This window comes from Elephas maximus, chromosome 5, assembly GCF_024166365.1.
Source record: "Elephas maximus indicus isolate mEleMax1 chromosome 5, mEleMax1 primary haplotype, whole genome shotgun sequence".
Lineage (NCBI taxonomy): Eukaryota > Metazoa > Chordata > Mammalia > Proboscidea > Elephantidae > Elephas > Elephas maximus.
This window is the reverse complement of record NC_064823.1, coordinates 37,997,355-38,014,300: the sequence shown is the minus strand read 5'-3', so window position 1 is coordinate 38,014,300 and position 16,946 is coordinate 37,997,355. Positions and strand designations below refer to the sequence as shown.

General features: G+C 36.3%; 1 protein-coding gene across 1 annotated transcript in view; it reads right to left on the bottom strand.

Annotated features, from left to right (window-relative positions):
• Window positions 1-6,040: 6,040 nt before the first annotated feature.
• Window positions 6,041-16,946, bottom strand: part of ZGRF1 (zinc finger GRF-type containing 1) — a 99,843-nt gene continuing 88,937 nt past the window's right edge. The window contains exons 22-29 of the mRNA XM_049885494.1: window positions 15,213-15,290; window positions 14,869-15,016; window positions 11,844-11,971; window positions 10,380-10,503; window positions 7,914-8,090; window positions 7,645-7,779; window positions 6,684-6,945; window positions 6,041-6,331 (exon numbers count right to left, since the gene is read on the bottom strand). Coding sequence (XP_049741451.1) covers window positions 6,174-6,331; window positions 6,684-6,945; window positions 7,645-7,779; window positions 7,914-8,090; window positions 10,380-10,503; window positions 11,844-11,971; window positions 14,869-15,016; window positions 15,213-15,290 — 1,210 coding nt within the window. The 3' untranslated portion in view covers window positions 6,041-6,173. The remainder of the gene's footprint in view (window positions 6,332-6,683; window positions 6,946-7,644; window positions 7,780-7,913; window positions 8,091-10,379; window positions 10,504-11,843; window positions 11,972-14,868; window positions 15,017-15,212; window positions 15,291-16,946) is intronic.

Genomic DNA, 16,946 nt, shown 5'->3' with positions numbered 1-16,946 from the left:
TTGGGGATTTCTCTATGTCAAATACTGTGATGGCCTTTCTCTTCTTGAAAATAGAAATTAGGGCCATATTAATATTCAGGGTTCAGAGAGTATATTGTAGCTCAAAGTATGTTATGAACCAGACACCTTTACAATGGCAAACACCACTCAAATAGAAGACAAATTTGATTTATTAATCTCCTTAAAATAAAGTAGAAGAGCGAAAATAGATCCCCTGCTCCTCACACTGGGTCTTGGAAGGAAATAAGAAAATGAGAGCTAACTGTCCCTTATCCCCTTTCTGTTGTAACAGCCTTAAAAAAGAAAGTGTGTCTTGGCAAACATCTAGCTCATCTGGCATAACATAGTTTATAAAGAAAATGTTCTACGCTCTACTTTGGTGAGTAGCGTCTGGAGTCTTAAAAGCTTGGGAGTGGCCAAAGATGCTCCACTGGTGTCACTCCCTCTGGAGTAAGGGAGAATGAAGAAAACCAAAGACACAAGGCTGAGATTAGTCCAAGGGACTAATTACCACAGCCTCCGCCAGACTTAGTTCAGCACAACTAGATGATGCCTAGCTACCACCACTGACTGCTCTGACAGGGATCACAAGAGATAGTCCCAGACATAGCTGGAGAAAAATGTGGAAAGTTCTAACTCCAAAAACAAACAAAAAAAACCCAGACTTACTGCTCTGACAGAGACTGGAGAAACCCAGCGAGTATGGCCCCCAAACAGCCTTTTAACTCAATACCGAAGTCACTCATGAGCTGAGGTTTACTCTTTAGCCAAAGATTAAACAGGCACATAAAACAAAATGAGACTAAATGGGCACACCAGCCCAGTAGCAAGGATAAGAAGGCAGGAGGGGACAGGAAAGCTGGTACTGGGGAAGCCAAGGTTAAGAAGGGGAGAGTGTTGACATGTCATGGGGTTGGAAACCAGTGTCGCAAAACAGTATGTGTATTCATTGTTTGATGAGAAACTAGTTTACTTTGTAAACCTTCATCTAAAGTAGAAAAAAAAAAAAGTGTGAAGACCTGATCCTGCTCTGATGGACATAAGCTAGAGCAAGAGCGCTGTGTAAGATCTAACCCCTGGATACAAACAGGGCTGCTGCAGCTGACATTACACCATGGCACTCCGTGACTCAAACCAAATAGCTGTCTCTCCAGGAAGGGATGGATGAGGATCAGAGACGTCTTTGGTCCTGGATAAACCACTACAACATATCCACTCTAAGTCACGTGCACCTATTTGTTGCCATCAAGTCAAATGCAACTCACGATGACCCTGAAGAACAGAGTAAAACTGCCCCAGAGGGTTTCCAAGGCTGTCATTTTCAAAGAAGCAGACTGCCACATTTCTCTCCCACGAGGCAGCTAGTGGGTTTGAACCATTGACCCTTCAGTTAGCAGCCAATGGCTTAACCGCTGCGCCACCAGGGCTCCTTCATGTGTACCTAGAGGGGAAGAAAGCCTGAACTTTGAATCTCCACCCAGTGCTAAGGGGGTGGAGGAAGCAAGGGAACAGAGGCTAAGCTATTTCCATCTTTACTCCTTTTTTCCCCACACCACCATTACTTCTTTTTCTTAAAGTGCCTGGTATAAAAAAGTGCTTAATATGGTAAACTATGCAGGTAGGCTAGAAAGAACTGAAAAGGTTGACTCAGAAGCAATTCTGCAACACCGTTATTTTTTTCTTCTGATTGGGTATAAATTAGAAAACTACAAAAATTAGACATGCAGTTATAAGATACAGCTGCCTAGTAACAAAAATAATAGTATATCATACTGTCAATCTCCACAACATAATATTTGTGCCAAATTCTAATGTTCTAAATAAGGGGAATATTGTTAAAAGAATGGGAAGTAGTTTTAAAGATTTCAAAGTATATATTATAGGCTCTGTCACATTAACTATGAAGACATGTAAAATGATAAAAATTTGACATCCATAGCTGACCAACCATCAAAAGTTGGGAGGCGTAGTCATCAACTGCAAGGACAATGGGATCAGGTTGAAAACATAATTGGTGGATCACCTATATAATGAATGCCATTACAAACAGAGCAAGCATGCCTACCTAAAAATAAAGAGACCCTTTACTCTCCTTTGGAAACCCTGATGCTGCAACGGTTAAGTGCAAATTCTAACCAAAAGGTCGACAGTTCAAATGCACCAGGTGCTCCTTGGAAACTCTATGGGGCAGTTCTGCTCTGTCCCATAGGGTCGCTATGAGTCAGAACTGACTCGATGGGAGTGGGTTTGGTTTTTTTACTCTCCTTTATTAACCGTTGCCTGGATCAAAATTACAGGATCTATGTTGTTGTTGTTAGATACTGTCAAGTCGGTTCTGGCTCATAGCAACCCTGTGTACAACAGAACGAAACACTGCTGCGTCCTGCACCATCCTCACAATTGTTTTGCTTGAGTCCATTGTTGCAACCACTGTGATAATCCACCTCTTTGAGGGTCTTCCTCTTTTTCGCTGACCCTCTACTTTACCAAGCATGATGCCCTTCTCCAGGGACTGACCCCTTCTGATAACATGTCCAAAGAATGTGAGATATATTCTTACCATCCTGTTTCTAAGGAGCATTCTGGTTGTACGTCTTCCAAGACAGATTTGTTCATTCTTTTGTCCGTCCATGGTATATTCAATATTCTTGGCCAACACCACAATTCAAAGGTGTCAATTCTTCTTCAGTCTTCCTTATTCATCATCCAGCTTTTGCATGCATATGAGGCAACCGAAAACACCATGGCTTGGGTCAGGCGCACCTTAGTCTTTAAGGTAACATCTTTGCTTTTCAACACGTTAAAGATGTCTTTGCAGCAGATTCACCCAATGCAATGCGTCTTTTGATTTCTTAACCAGACAGAAAATGGAACAGTCATACTCCTAAGTGCAGTTGCTGTTTTCTGAAATAGTTGGTGTGCTGGGCCTACCCTCTATGCCAGGACATTTGCCGATGAACGGGGACATTTTTGGCTGTTTTACCTTGGGGGGAAGGTGCTACTGTTATCTACTGGGGAAAGGTCAGGATGCTGCTAACATCACATGATGCACAGGACAGTCCCCCAGAACAAAGAACTATCTGGCCCAAAATGTTACATGTGCCGAAGTTGAGAACCCCTGCTCTATACCATCAAAACCTCTTCCTATACCTTTGCAGAAATTGAAATTTCTGGAAAACTGGCAAAATGACAGGAAGAGAAGGCGGGAGGGACTAATCGTAGTATAGGCATAGGTGCAGAGATTGTATCACAGTGTAATGACCATTACGAGATGAAAACTAGTAGGAATTAAGTGCGAGTTGTGCAAAATCAGCCTGCCTTCCAGCTATAGGTCTGAGATGGAAATTCAACTATCATCCAAGTGAGTGATAAGTGAGCCAAGTGCAATTCCCATAGTGTTCAGATAGCTCTCTTAAGTGTATATAAAAGATACATTCTCAGATATGCTAAGGTTCAAAAGACATATCATCTATGTACACTTCTTGGAAAAAAAAATTGTTTGAGCCCTAGCTCCAGCTGGCCAAGAAAGGCCTCAAAATGAAGAAATAAAAAATGGGGGAATTTTGGGCAGCAAAACTTAGGAACTCAGTTTAAAAATGTGTCGTCAGTTATATTGTACAGCCCAGAAGTAAAGCATGGCTCTGTAATACTTCCTTCAACTATTCCTAACTCAGTGTAAGAAACTGTTGGGAATCACATCTACTTCACAGTTTGTATGAACACTTAAAAGAACAAATGTTGGTACAATCATTAACACATTTGGGACAAAACTTGGAGAATCACTAACAACAAGTTTGTTTGTTGGTTTTATTTTTCTCCCTAACATGAAAGAAAAGTTTCAGAGAGGTAGTACTCATTTTTTATTGCCAAGTAATTCAAGTAAATAATTTTCTGCATTTTTAAAATGAATACTGAGTGACTCAGTTCACTGATTTTTTTAAATTGGTAAAGACAAATACTTCATTGATATTATAAGCAAGCCTTTATCCTTTTTCCATCTAGGATGTATAAATGTTCATTAGTTAATAATGCTTAGAAATCAGTATGCGCTCAAATGGTTTAAAACATATTTACATATACACATATATAAGCATAGAAAAAAGACTGAAGCAATAGGTTAACAATGATTATATCCAGATAGTAGATCTCTAGAGGTTTGTTTTCTTCTGTATACTGTATTTTTCTGTATTTCCCAAATTTACTGTAAGAATGTATTTTTTTAATAAAAAATCTGTATACTGTGTTTTTCTGTGTTTCCCAAATTTACTGTAAGAATGTATTTTTTTAATAAAAAAATTTAATCCACATATACAGTATTATATATACCAATAACTGGTGTATAAAAAATGCACAGGGAAAAGATTAGGAAGAAATGAACCAAAGGTAGTCTTTCATTCATTCACTCATCCAACAGATACTTATTAAGCATCTACTATACCAGGAGCCCTCGTGGCACAGTGGTTAAGTGCTTGGCTGGTAATTGAAAGCTTAGCAGTTGAATTCACCAGCTGCTTTGTAGGAGAAAGATGTGTCAGTTTGCTTCCATAAAGATTACAGCCTTTTCACTAATTAGATAGTAGATAAGAACTACATTAGGTGAAGGGAAAGACAGCACACAATACAGGGGAGGTCAGCACAATTGGACTAAACCAAAACCAAAGAAATTTCCTGAATAAACGGAATGCTTCGAAGGCCAGCGTAGCAGGAGCAGGGGTCTAGGGACCATGGTTTCAAGGGACATCTAAGTCAATTGGCATAATAAAATCTATTAGGAAAACATTTTGCATCCCACTTTGAAGAGTGGTGTCTGGGGTCTTAAACGCTAGCAAGCAGCCATCTAAGATGCATCAATTGGGCTCAGCCCACCTGGATCAAAGGAGAATGAAGAACACCAAGGACACAAGGTGATTATGAGCCCAGGAGACAGAAAGGGCCACATGAACCAGCGACTACATCATCCTGAGACCAGAAGAGCTAGATGGTGCTTGGCTACAACCGATGACTGCCCTGTCAGGGAACACGACAGAGAACCCCTGAGGGAGCAGGAGAGCAGTGGGATGCAGACCCCAAATTCTCATAAAAAGGCCAGACTTAATGGTCTGACCGAGACTGGAAGGAACCCAGTGGTCATGGCCCCCAGACCTTCTGTTGGCCCAGGACAGGAACCATTCCCGAAGCCAACTCTTCAGACATGGATTGGACTGGACAATGGGTTGGAGAGGGATGCTGGTGAGGAGCAAGCTTCTTGGATCAGGTGGACACTGGAGAATATGTTGGCATCTCCTGCCTGGAGGGGAGATGAGAGGGTGGAGGGGGTTAGAAGCTGGTGAAATGGACATGAAGAGAGAGTGGAGGGAGAGAGTGGGCTGGAGAGTAATTGAGAGTCTGTAGCAAGATGTATATGGGTTTTTGTGTGAGAGACTGACTTGATTTGTAAACTTTCACTTAAAGCACAATAAAGATTATTAAAAAAAAAAAAAGATTACAGCCTTGGAAAACCTATAGGCCAATTCTATTCTGCCCTATAGGGTTTCTATGAGTCAGAATCAATGTGTCGGCAACGAGTTTTTTTTTTTTTTTTTTTTTTAACATACCAGGTATTGTGCTGGGCATTGGCCACTGAAGGGTGTTGAACACTGTTCTTTCCACGTGTAGACTTTGGGTGTTTTTCTTCCTTCTTCTCTTTTGTACTTCTTAAAAGTTTTACTTTGATTATGTTTTTACTTATAAAATAGGATAGAATTATATTTATTTTTAAAATATAGAGTTATAGTTCAGAAAGGAGTAGGTTGGTATAACTGACTGTGCAGGTACATTCTAATAGATGAGCTTTTGAGATATTTACACATTTTGAAGTAATGTTGGTATTCCTCAAGAAGGCTTTAGCCTGTCCTTTGTGAAATGCATTTCTTTAGCAAGCAGACGGCATGGGTTTAAGAAAAAAATTATTTTTATTAGTTAAGATTTTATATTCACTTCAACATCTGCCTATCTTACTATAAATAATTCATACTTTTTTGAATACGAAAACTTTTTGGCTGAACTTATTTAATGTGTTACTAAAATATCATCAAGATCAAGCTTTTTTTTTCCATAACAAAGGTTTTAGGGTAAGAAAAATATAAAAAATATAGGTTGTAAAATGAATTTGAATTTACATAAATACATAATGTCTACACAGTGTCTTTTTGTGAAAGAGATTTACTTTGAGATTTCTCTTTTTCACTCTTTTTCTTCTGTTTTTCTTCTGCTTGTTTTTGTAAATAATCTTTAAGGAGATGGTTCAGCTGTGGTTCACACTGGCTTGCATGTTGCAATCCATCTTCTCTTCCTTAGAAAGATACAAAATATGAGATACCCGTTACCCGTTGCCATTGAGTTGATTCCAACTTATAGTGACCTTAACGGACAGAGCAGAACTGCCCCACAGGGTTTCCAAGGAGTTGCTGCTGGATTCAAACTGCCGACCTTTTGGTTAGCAGCCTAAGCTCTTAACCACGGTGCCACCAGGGCTCCAAATAAGAGATAAGTGTTCCTTATTTTATAATGGTCCAATATTATTATTTCAGCCATTTCCGCAATGGCAAATTTAGTACTGATCCTGTTCAAACCTCCCCAAGCACTAACCCCAAAAAGTCAGTTTTAATTCAAAAATACTTAAATTAAAAACATTTTCACTTTACCTTCACAGTGTTGGATCACGCGCCCCCATAGCCGATTTTTCCTCAAACAGGCTAAATTTCCCACAATCAATAAATGCCTCCTTCCTCTGGTCAATGCAACATTCATTCTTTTTTCTGAATCAATGAATCCTACTTGTCTTGTCCTTACACAGGACAGAATAATGATCTCCTTTTCAGCTCCTTGAAAAGCATCCACTGTAGACACCTGGACAGCTTTAATATTGGAATGGTCAAAGTCCACAGCACTGAGTAAATGACAAAGCTGTAGAGGAAAGAAGATAGGGATCAAGCAATGCAAGGATCATGAAGAACGTACACCTCTGAACCTATGCATAGCAACCATTCTAATTTACGTAGTAGCCGATACTTTTCATTTTATGACTCGCATAGATTTACCTAGTTTCTAAGATGACAAATTAATCAATGAATTCAATATTAATTACGAAACAAAATCAAAAGTGATTACTTTTGCATTGCCAGGAAGGTCATTTGGATGCACTAATTTAGAGCTGATAAACTAATAACGAAAACTACTAAAAAAAAAAAAAAGAAAATCTAGTTAGAAGAAATTGGCTCACGTGTACGTTCATATCTGGTACATATCCTTGATTTACTGATAAAATTTAATGATAATGAAAAAACACTGTGGAAAATAGAGATTCCATCTGTCCCAAAACACAAAACATACATCATATTTTCCTCCCTCTAATTTGCTTATTTGAATTTTTGCCCCAACAGCTGTAAACTGAATTTAATTAAACCCGGTTAGGTTTACATTTAATTATACAGAAAAAAAGCCAGACCAGACAAAAATCAGAAAGTTTCTCTTTTAATACATTATTCACTATTGCTCTGAAGGTTTTCTAAGCACCAAACAAAACTGTGTAATGTAATATTAAACATTATAATATGTAAGTGTAATATTTAATATGTGATAAATATTATAACATGTATTACAAACCTTGTACATCTGGGATTTGTATAATGTTATCACCCCAATCATAGAGCCTGCTATTCCACTTGCAATCAGTGATTGAATCAGCTTGAGTGTAAAAGCAGCTTCTGCCATATTATGAAAGCTGTTATCTCTTTCAATCTGGAACAAAAAACAGATCCTAAATTTTATTTCCCAGAAAGGCTAGAGGAAGACCAAGTAAAATCATACAAACAACAATAAAATTTACCAGGAAATTAAATGTGTTTACTCCCATTAACATTAATGTCATTTACCTGTTCAAGTCCTTTGACATTGTAGAAACACAGGGTTGGCAGCCATTCCAATAAAGGGCTCCTCTCTGTTTCTGAAACACCATTCATGAGGTTTCCATCATAGAACAGATCATTAGCAATAGTACTGATTGCAGGGTGACAACGGTATTGGGTTCTGAGGAGAACTGGCTTGTGACCCTAAGAATTTTAATACAGAAAAATAAGAAAGTAAAATATGATTCCCACCCCCCATGGAGAGGAAAATGATATTTTAAAATTTAAAAATACTGCCAAATTGTGCCTAGGAGATGAATTATAGAATAGATTATATATAAAAATCATTTTAAAAAGAAATTACTAAAAATATTTTCATAGTAAACTATTATTACACTAAAAAATTATAAAACATGCCAAATCTGAGATGTATTATCTAATAAGTTTGGCAATTAACATTATGTTTTCATAATCTATTTGGAGTTGGCCTAAGACTAAATTGGAAAGAAATCTTTAAAATAACTAGAAAGTGCTCTTGCTAATTCATTAATTAACTTCCTTCTTGGGTAAAAGCCATTTGTCATTCAGGGTCTTCAAAGAAATTTCAGATTTTGTTAATGCATCATAAAATCCAAGTCCCAGCTACTTTAGGGCTCTTTTGGATTGTGTTCTTTATTTCCAGAAAGTTCTGTAGTATTGCTAAAAACATTGTGGATAACGACAAGGTTCTCTAATAACACATACATACATAATAAAATGCAGGATTAATGATCACATGGACAAAATACCTTCTATAAGACAAAAAGATAACAAGAAAAATCAATCCTCAGCTATCAGTTAATCTTTAGAACATAAATTTGTGGGTGAGTCTAAGTCAGTGGGCATTTAAACCTTTGACAAAAAGCTTTAATAAAAAATGTTCAAAGGATCCTTATTTATAATTAGAATCAACTAATGTTCAATGTTAGAGAAATTAAATTGATGAAGTTCAAGACACCCAGATGGATAAATAAGCTGAATATTGAATCTACTCAAATATGGAACTAATTAATTATAGGCAGTCCCCAGGTTACGAATGTCTGACTTATGGACAAATCATACTTAAGAACGGACTCTACCATAAATCCTATTATATTAAAAATATGAGTTAAATACATACTATGGCTCATAATGACGGATGCAAACACTACTTCATGATATTCACAAAAATATTGCACGGTTTGGAAGTATTTTATATGCATGGAAAGGTAAAAAATATTCTATATGCTAAGACAAACATTTGAATAGTCGACGGCAAATAAGAACTGCATGTTCCTGTTCCGACTTGCCTGCAAATTTGACTTAAAAAAAGACTTTTGAGGAAGGGATCTCATTTATAACCTGAGGGACTGCCTATAATTCCAAATAACTGTACAAACTATGGTTTTAAAACAGAAGGTGCATGTTATAAACCCAGAGAGTACAAATATAATAAAGATGTAACCAACAAATTTGGGAGGAGATGAGAAAGAAACACAAGAGTGCAAATGTCTCTGTATTTTTGAGCAGGGAAATCATTCCATTCTATCTACAATCTCTTTTTAAAGTAGTATTTTAGGAATTATTATCTCTTATGGATGAAGAAGTATTTCCTTGAGATTTAACAATTCTTTTGGTTTCATTTTAGTTTCTCTTCCTATGTTAAAAAACTATAGCTTGTTGAAAGATCACATAGCAAAATAACTCCTTAATTGCAATTTAAACTAAAAACCATGATAAAGTTTCTCTTTCTGCAAAAGTGTTTTTATAATTCTTTTGGTTAGAACATTTTAATCTTCTACTTACAAAAAGAGCTTGACTTAGATTACTGCATCAAAACAAAAGAAATAATGAATGTACAACAAATTGTGGTATATACATACAACGGAATGTTATTCAGCCACAAAAAAGCAATGACATACTAGTAAGTGCTGCAATGTGGATGAACCTCAAAATAATTATGCTAACTGCTTAATGGGTACAGGATTTTATTTTGGGGTGATGAAAATGTTTTGGAACTAGACAGTGGGAGTGGCTGCACAAAACTCTGAATGTGCTAAATGCCACTGAAAGGTTCACTTTAAAATGGTTAATTTAATGTTATGTGAATTTTACCTCAACTGGAAAAATAGTAATAATTAAGTTTTAAAAAATTCAAAAATCTGAAGTAGAGCTCCACAGCAGTGCTGGTTTGGGGGATGGATGACTGATATCGAACTCACTGATTCATCTACCTGTCATCTTAGGAACCACGTTGTTTTTCAGTGCAACCGAAAAAGCAATATACTCATCACCCATTAGTAAAGTACACATGAAAAATATTCTTGATCAAGGGGTGCTCAAATTATGTGTTCTACTTATCTTTAAGATGAGTACTTTCTAAACAACCCTGACTTCTATTATTTTCATTCTTTATCAAGCTACACAGTGTGTAATCAACAAATCATAATTCCATATGAATTTAGCAGTATGTACCATTAAGCAAAGTCGATCAAAAAGAGTTTGTTCCAATCCATTTTCATGAGCAGCATCAGAACCCTGAATAGTAGGAGGCAGCTGTTTGGGATCCCCAACAAGAATCAGCTTTTCACATTCAAACCTGTAAAAAGAATTTTGAAAATTAATCTAGGTAATGAAAAAAAGGGGCATTTATAGCAATGTTTTCCAAAATATTAATAGATTCCAGATAATTTTAATCCCATGAAGTAGTCTGTGAACTAAAAAAGGCTTAATAGTACTGATAAGTGTATTAAAGGCTTTGAGAAGTTATGCAGTAAAGAAATCTTTACATAAATTCATTTTTCCCATAAAATCTATTAAGTACTCACTGCTCCTATATACAATTAATATTTCACAGAACACACTTTGGAAAACACTGATTTTTAGAATTCAAAGACTCTTAAAATTAAAAAATTTCTTAGAAGCCATTTGGCTTAAACTTTTATCTTAGAGATGAAGTAAATTAGGCTCAGAGGGGCTAAATGTCTTTCTAAACAGCAGCCAGATATAGTGGGAAAAGTTTAAGTTTTGTACACAAACCTATTTCCAAATCTCAGCTCTACTATATTCTGTGGACACAGAAAGTTATTTAATATTTCCAAGGTTCAGTATCCTTATCCGTAACCTGAAGGTAGTAATACCTTGCATGGCTGTTGTAAGGATTCAATGAGGTATGTAATGTGTTTAATATATATTCGGTGCTAAACAAGTATTCACCTAGCCTCCACTCTGGGCCTCGTGCTTCTCAACCTTTACCTCCTGAGTAGGGTGACCAACTCATCCCAATTTTCCCAGGACCACCCCAGCTTTAAAACTGAAAGTCCTGTGCGTGGGAACCCTCCAAGACCTCGGTAAACCATGACAGTTCATCCCCTCTCCCTTGTTAACTGAGGACAGAACAAGGACTAGAACTCAGGCCTACTGGTCTAATACTCTTTCTACCACCTTTGCATCAGTAAGAGATGCTTTAAAAGCACAATGCTCCAACTTACTGGGACAGTTTAGAAGATCTCAAAGTCTTCTAAATTTTAGGTGACAAACTTTCATTTCTAAAGATTCTTTTCAGAATCAAAACACTAGAATTCTATCAAGGTAAGGGGACATTCTTTAAGAGAGTTACGTCCTCAAACCACAGCTAAATAAGAACCTTTAATCTAGTTGAGAACTCTGCAAGGTTTTAGGTACAATCCTGGTATTAGGGCTATTTACAGCTTTAAGGATTATGAGGCCCAAATGTGTAAACTGGGACCTAAAAAACTTTGATACAGTAACTAAAAATTCTCTCTGTATTCTTCTCTTCTCCTTCTTCTTTTTAAAAATCAGTTTAGTACCTGAGTTGCTAAAAATTCTTGGAAAAGTTTAGTAAGAAGCTAAACTGAGAAAATGTTCGAAGTAATTGTGACATCTGAGTGTCTTCAGGAAAAGAATCTTTGACGTTACCTTGCAATGGGAAGGAGAGAAGCCGGTTCAGTTATTTGACTGCACTCATCCAGCACAACTACAGGAAACTTAAGATCATTCAAGCACGGGAATGGGCAGGCTGCACAGGTAACTCCAACGACTCGAACCTTTATTATAACAAAAATGTTATTAACAACTATTAAGAGAATATATTTAATTATATATTCCCTAATATATAATTAATTATATATTCTCTAATTTAATCACTGGTAATGACAAATCATAGGTCACTTACCTCCACATTTTCATTATTCCGACATATAAAATGGAAATAACAGGATACGGGCTACTTAAACCACAAGCCCATTAATAACAACAAATAAAAGGTACATTTTGATTTTCAGAATGAAGGTATTACAATATCAAGGATTAAAAAAGTATCATGGATGGCATTACATATTGTATCCTTCCAGATGAGGCTGAATAAATACAACATGCATTATAGCAACGTAGGCCAATGTTCTCAACAAAGGTCATTGAATATACTAACACACTGTCATTTGCTTAATCTTCAAGCACACTGGTATTTTGATTTATTTAAGAAGGTAAAGATGTCAATTCCAAACATGAGTAAATCAAAGTGTACTTGTAGTCTATAAGTACATTTAAATTTCAATAGTCTTAAATATTATAGAAGAAAGCCATTATTTTCAAGGTAAAATGATAAAAATTAATATTTAATCTCTGGAATCAGATATAAACAACAGGAATATCTATGAATTTTCTACTTGGATGTGGTCATTAGCCTAATGGCCTACTAGCTATATATATGTGTGTGTGTGTGTATATATACGTACACACATAGACACACACACACACATTCTCTTCTAACAATCTCTGGATAATTACTGTTCTAAGTAGCAAGGGCAGTCCATACAAACTGACCATATCATTTCTCAATAAATGTGGTTAACAAAAATATGCTTTACAAATTAAATATTGCCTCCAAATACCCTGTGAAATAAGAAAATGAACACCTTACTTCTTTTCATAATAAATAACATTCATTATAAACAATAGGCCTCCATCAGTTAACTTTTCCTTTGTTAGTTAAAAACAAAAATCCTAAAGCCACATTTACATTAGAACTTTCAGTTTTTAAACACTGAGTTTTGAAAAATGAACCAGCAGAGGACACCCTTGTAACAATACACACTGCTCTTGGTATCACTCGGAAATATCATTTATTATCTAATTTCTGGTAATGATATCTTACAAAAAACAACCTTAGAATGAGAACTCGAGTTAAGAATCAGGAAGCAATTTTTTTTTGTTTAGAGAAATATCTAATATAAGAACCCTAAAGAACTATGTTTTTCTTTCAAAAATTACATTTTTTAAATACTTTAATTTATTATTATATTGTTGGGATTCTAACTGCAAAAGAGATTTTATTAAGTAGTAATTAACAATGAAGTATTTTTAAAAATTAGTTTTATTGTAAAGACATTTCATTTTAGGAATTACTGTTGACAGGTCTGAATGCCTTCTGATTTTAGAACCTTGGAAATTTGTTAAACTTAAAAAGACATTTCTTCCAAAATAGCTTTCATTTGTGAACAGGTTACAGTAATGAGCAATAGATTACGATAACTGGGCTTTTATTTAAAAATTATCAAAGAAACCATCAATAGTTATTTTGGCATATCATTAGTATGTTAAATGATAAATCAGCATACTGGTAAGTAGTTTACATAAATGACTAATTTTTATCTGTTTAATAGTCAAACTAAGCCCTTTTGGATTTAGTTGGGGAGAAAGCAGTACAGAGTTAACTCTATAACCCAGATAACAGAAAGCCAATCTGAAGCCCTGAGGACTTCTAGAACCAAAATTTGGAGGCCTGTTCTACACTGGATCATCATTTCCAATTCCTCCCTCCCTCCCTGTAAGAGCATTACACACTAACATCTTTTGTTATATGACTTTGCAATGCCTTCCACCACAGAAGTAGGTGAAGTATATTTCCCTGCCCCACTGATGTTGGGCTTGACCATGTGACCTGTTATGGCAAATGGAATGTTAGAGGATATGATATGAACAGAAGCTTTCAATGTATTTGTATGATCTGGCCTGCCTTCTTGTACTTCTGCCATTTACCAGAAGACCATCATGCCACAGGCAGCTGTTCTCAGAATGAGAGAACTGACCCTTGCTTCAAGCCAAGTCACCACAGTTGGCCTGCAGAGTCATAAAGTTTGTTGTTAAACTACTGAGATTTTGTTAAGCAGCATTATTTCAACCATAGTTGGTCAATACAGGCTCCCAGGCAGGCTGTTCTTTCCAAATCTTTTGCAGAAAGTGACCAATGTCCACTTAGTCCAAGAAGCCAACAACTCTTTTTGCCTCCGACCCTTTATTTTCCCCCATGCTCTCCTTTCCTAGAAGGAAGCTATTGATTGATTTCTTTCTCTGCTCCCAGCTGATGTCTAGGCTGGCTGCCCTGATCAGAACTTGCTGAAAGGGATGAGCTACTTGTATAGACTGGGATCCTGTGTGCTTAGTCCTGGCTTCCAATACCAGGGAGAAAGTGTCTCTAAGATTCCTGGATTCTTGGATAAGGGAAGACCCTGAGAGGCTCAGCTTTCTAGAAGACCATCAAAAAAAAAAATTCACTTGGAAATTTTGCCTAGAGCCACACTCTATCTGCCTCTATTTCTCTTGGAATGCAGCCAAGTTTCATTTAACCTGCCAGAATCTAGTCCTACCTCTCACTTTCCTCTGCAAGCCTATAAAAAGAATAAGCCTATAAAAAAGGAGAAGGAAAAAGGCCAAGTCATTAAGGTGAGGTCGATCTGTTCACAAATTTGAAGAATGTTTTGCAACAAAAATAAAAGGCACTGGATAGACTATATTCAAGGATATACATGCACACACCTTAGCTGAGTCTAAGTTATCACAGTAGTTTGTTTTATTTAAGAGAATATTCTTCCCTCAATAGGAATAAAGAAAATCTAAATAGTATACATAATTCAAAAAATAAATTGAAGCTCTGTCTCCATACCTGCTTCAGCAGAGTTCTGTTGGTTCCCAGTTTATGCTGCTCAATACTTTTTCTCACATAAACTTTTTCCACTGGAGTCAGCTCTTCTCTCATTAGTGCATGTAGTTCTTTTAACTGTTCACTTTCATTTTCTGAGCCAGCATGCAAGCTAAAAAGAGAATTATATAAAAGAATACCATCCTTTATTTCATTTTTTAACATCAGAAAAAAGTGACGATTTTTCTAAATCAACCAAGAAAAAGGCTTTTTCTGCTCTTCTTCAGAAACCAAATTTAAGTTGTGTTATATAAAATTATTATAGTTCTCTGAACATTATGTGACTTTTGGAATTTAGCCTTACTTACCTATAAGGTAAAATTGGCTTGGCAATCTTCCTAACACTCCCAACTCTGACAAACTTTTCAAATCCAAGACTGCGAAGCCTTTAAAGAAAGCAAGTTAAAGTAAATTCTGATTATTTAGAAAATAGAATATAAAAGAAAGTTTTATATAATAATTATATTAGTAAAATCAATTTTGTGTAACAGAATATTTTAGAGCTACGTAATTCAACATAAAATGTCACAAACTCAAAGGAAATGCGATATAGGTGAAGAATTTCTATAGGCTACATTTTTTAGAGAATTAAAATAAATTTAGAGAATAAAATAAAGAATTAAAATAAATGTGTATTATGTTGAGGGCCCATGCTCACAAAATAGCAATGTTAGTATTTATCACAAATAAAATTGCCCCTAAAGACACAATAATATGAAAAACAATAAAACTGACTGCTGTAGAGTCAACTCTGACTAACGCCAACCCCATGTGTCAGAGCGGAACTGTGCTCCACAAGGTTCTCAATGGCTGACTTTTGGGAAGTAGATCACCAGGTCTGTCTTCAGCAGTGTGTCTACATGGACTTGAACTTCTAACCTTTTGGTTAATAGCCAAGTGTTTTAACTGCTTGTACCACCCAGGGACTGCCAACCAGGTACCATCGAGTTTATTCCAACTCATCACAATCCTAACAGCTACCATATATTTAGCATGCAAATTTATTAGGAAGAGTGTGTTAGGCTCTTTACATACATTAATCTCACTCAATACTCACAACAGCTCTGCAAGGTATCTCATCTTAGAAATGAGGGGACCGAAGCTCAGAAGTGAGGTAATTTTGTCGAGGTCATATAGCTAATAAGTGGAGTAACTATGATTAAAACTCAGGCAAGTCCATTTATCTCCAAAAGCTATGACCGCTCCTCTACATTATCCCACCACCAATAAGGGCTTTGTGAAGAAGGAATCCTTACCTACCCTTCCTTCCTAGATATCTTACAGCTCTAGCTCTATGCTAGGAATAGGAACTCAATGAATACCCATCCTCTAAAACATCTTCTACTATCTCAAAATAGGAATTTAAAGAGTTGGAGAATTAAAGAAACTGTAGCCCTCTAAAGGCCCATGGGTAGTGCAAACGGTTTGCTACTAACCTAAAGGTCGACCATTTGAATCCACCCAGTGGTGCCATGCCATGCAAGAAAAGCCTGGTGATCCGCTTCTGTGAAGATTACAGCCAAGAAAACCCCATGGAGCACAGTTCCACTCTGAGCCACATGGGGTCACCATGAATTGGAATCAACTCAACAGCAACGGGCTTGGTTTTGTTTGGCATAGCCCTCCACAGTTTTCCAAAATAACTTTGAAGCAATTTATTTAGTGTCAATGCCTGAGTAGATTTCAATTTTTGCTTTTTACATTCTTATGTCAGAGAGCAGTCAGCTACTTTTCATTCTGAAATACTAGTTTATATTTTTTAATGCAATTCTGTGTTAAATCTGTAATAACCTAGAGTACAGTATCCCTACTGTACTATAACCATTAGGTAAAAGGTATGCGCAGTTACCCATGCTCTTTTATTTCTTCTCAAGAAACTCTTTGTCCTATCCCGTCTATTATAATCCAGAATACACTGCTCAATTGCATAACCTTTATGGAGGGTAATTTTGCAAATGTCAATAAGAGGCTTAAAAATATTCTGATCTTTTACTCTAGGCCTGGGACTTTTTCTTAAGGAAAGATGTAGAAATGGGGATAAA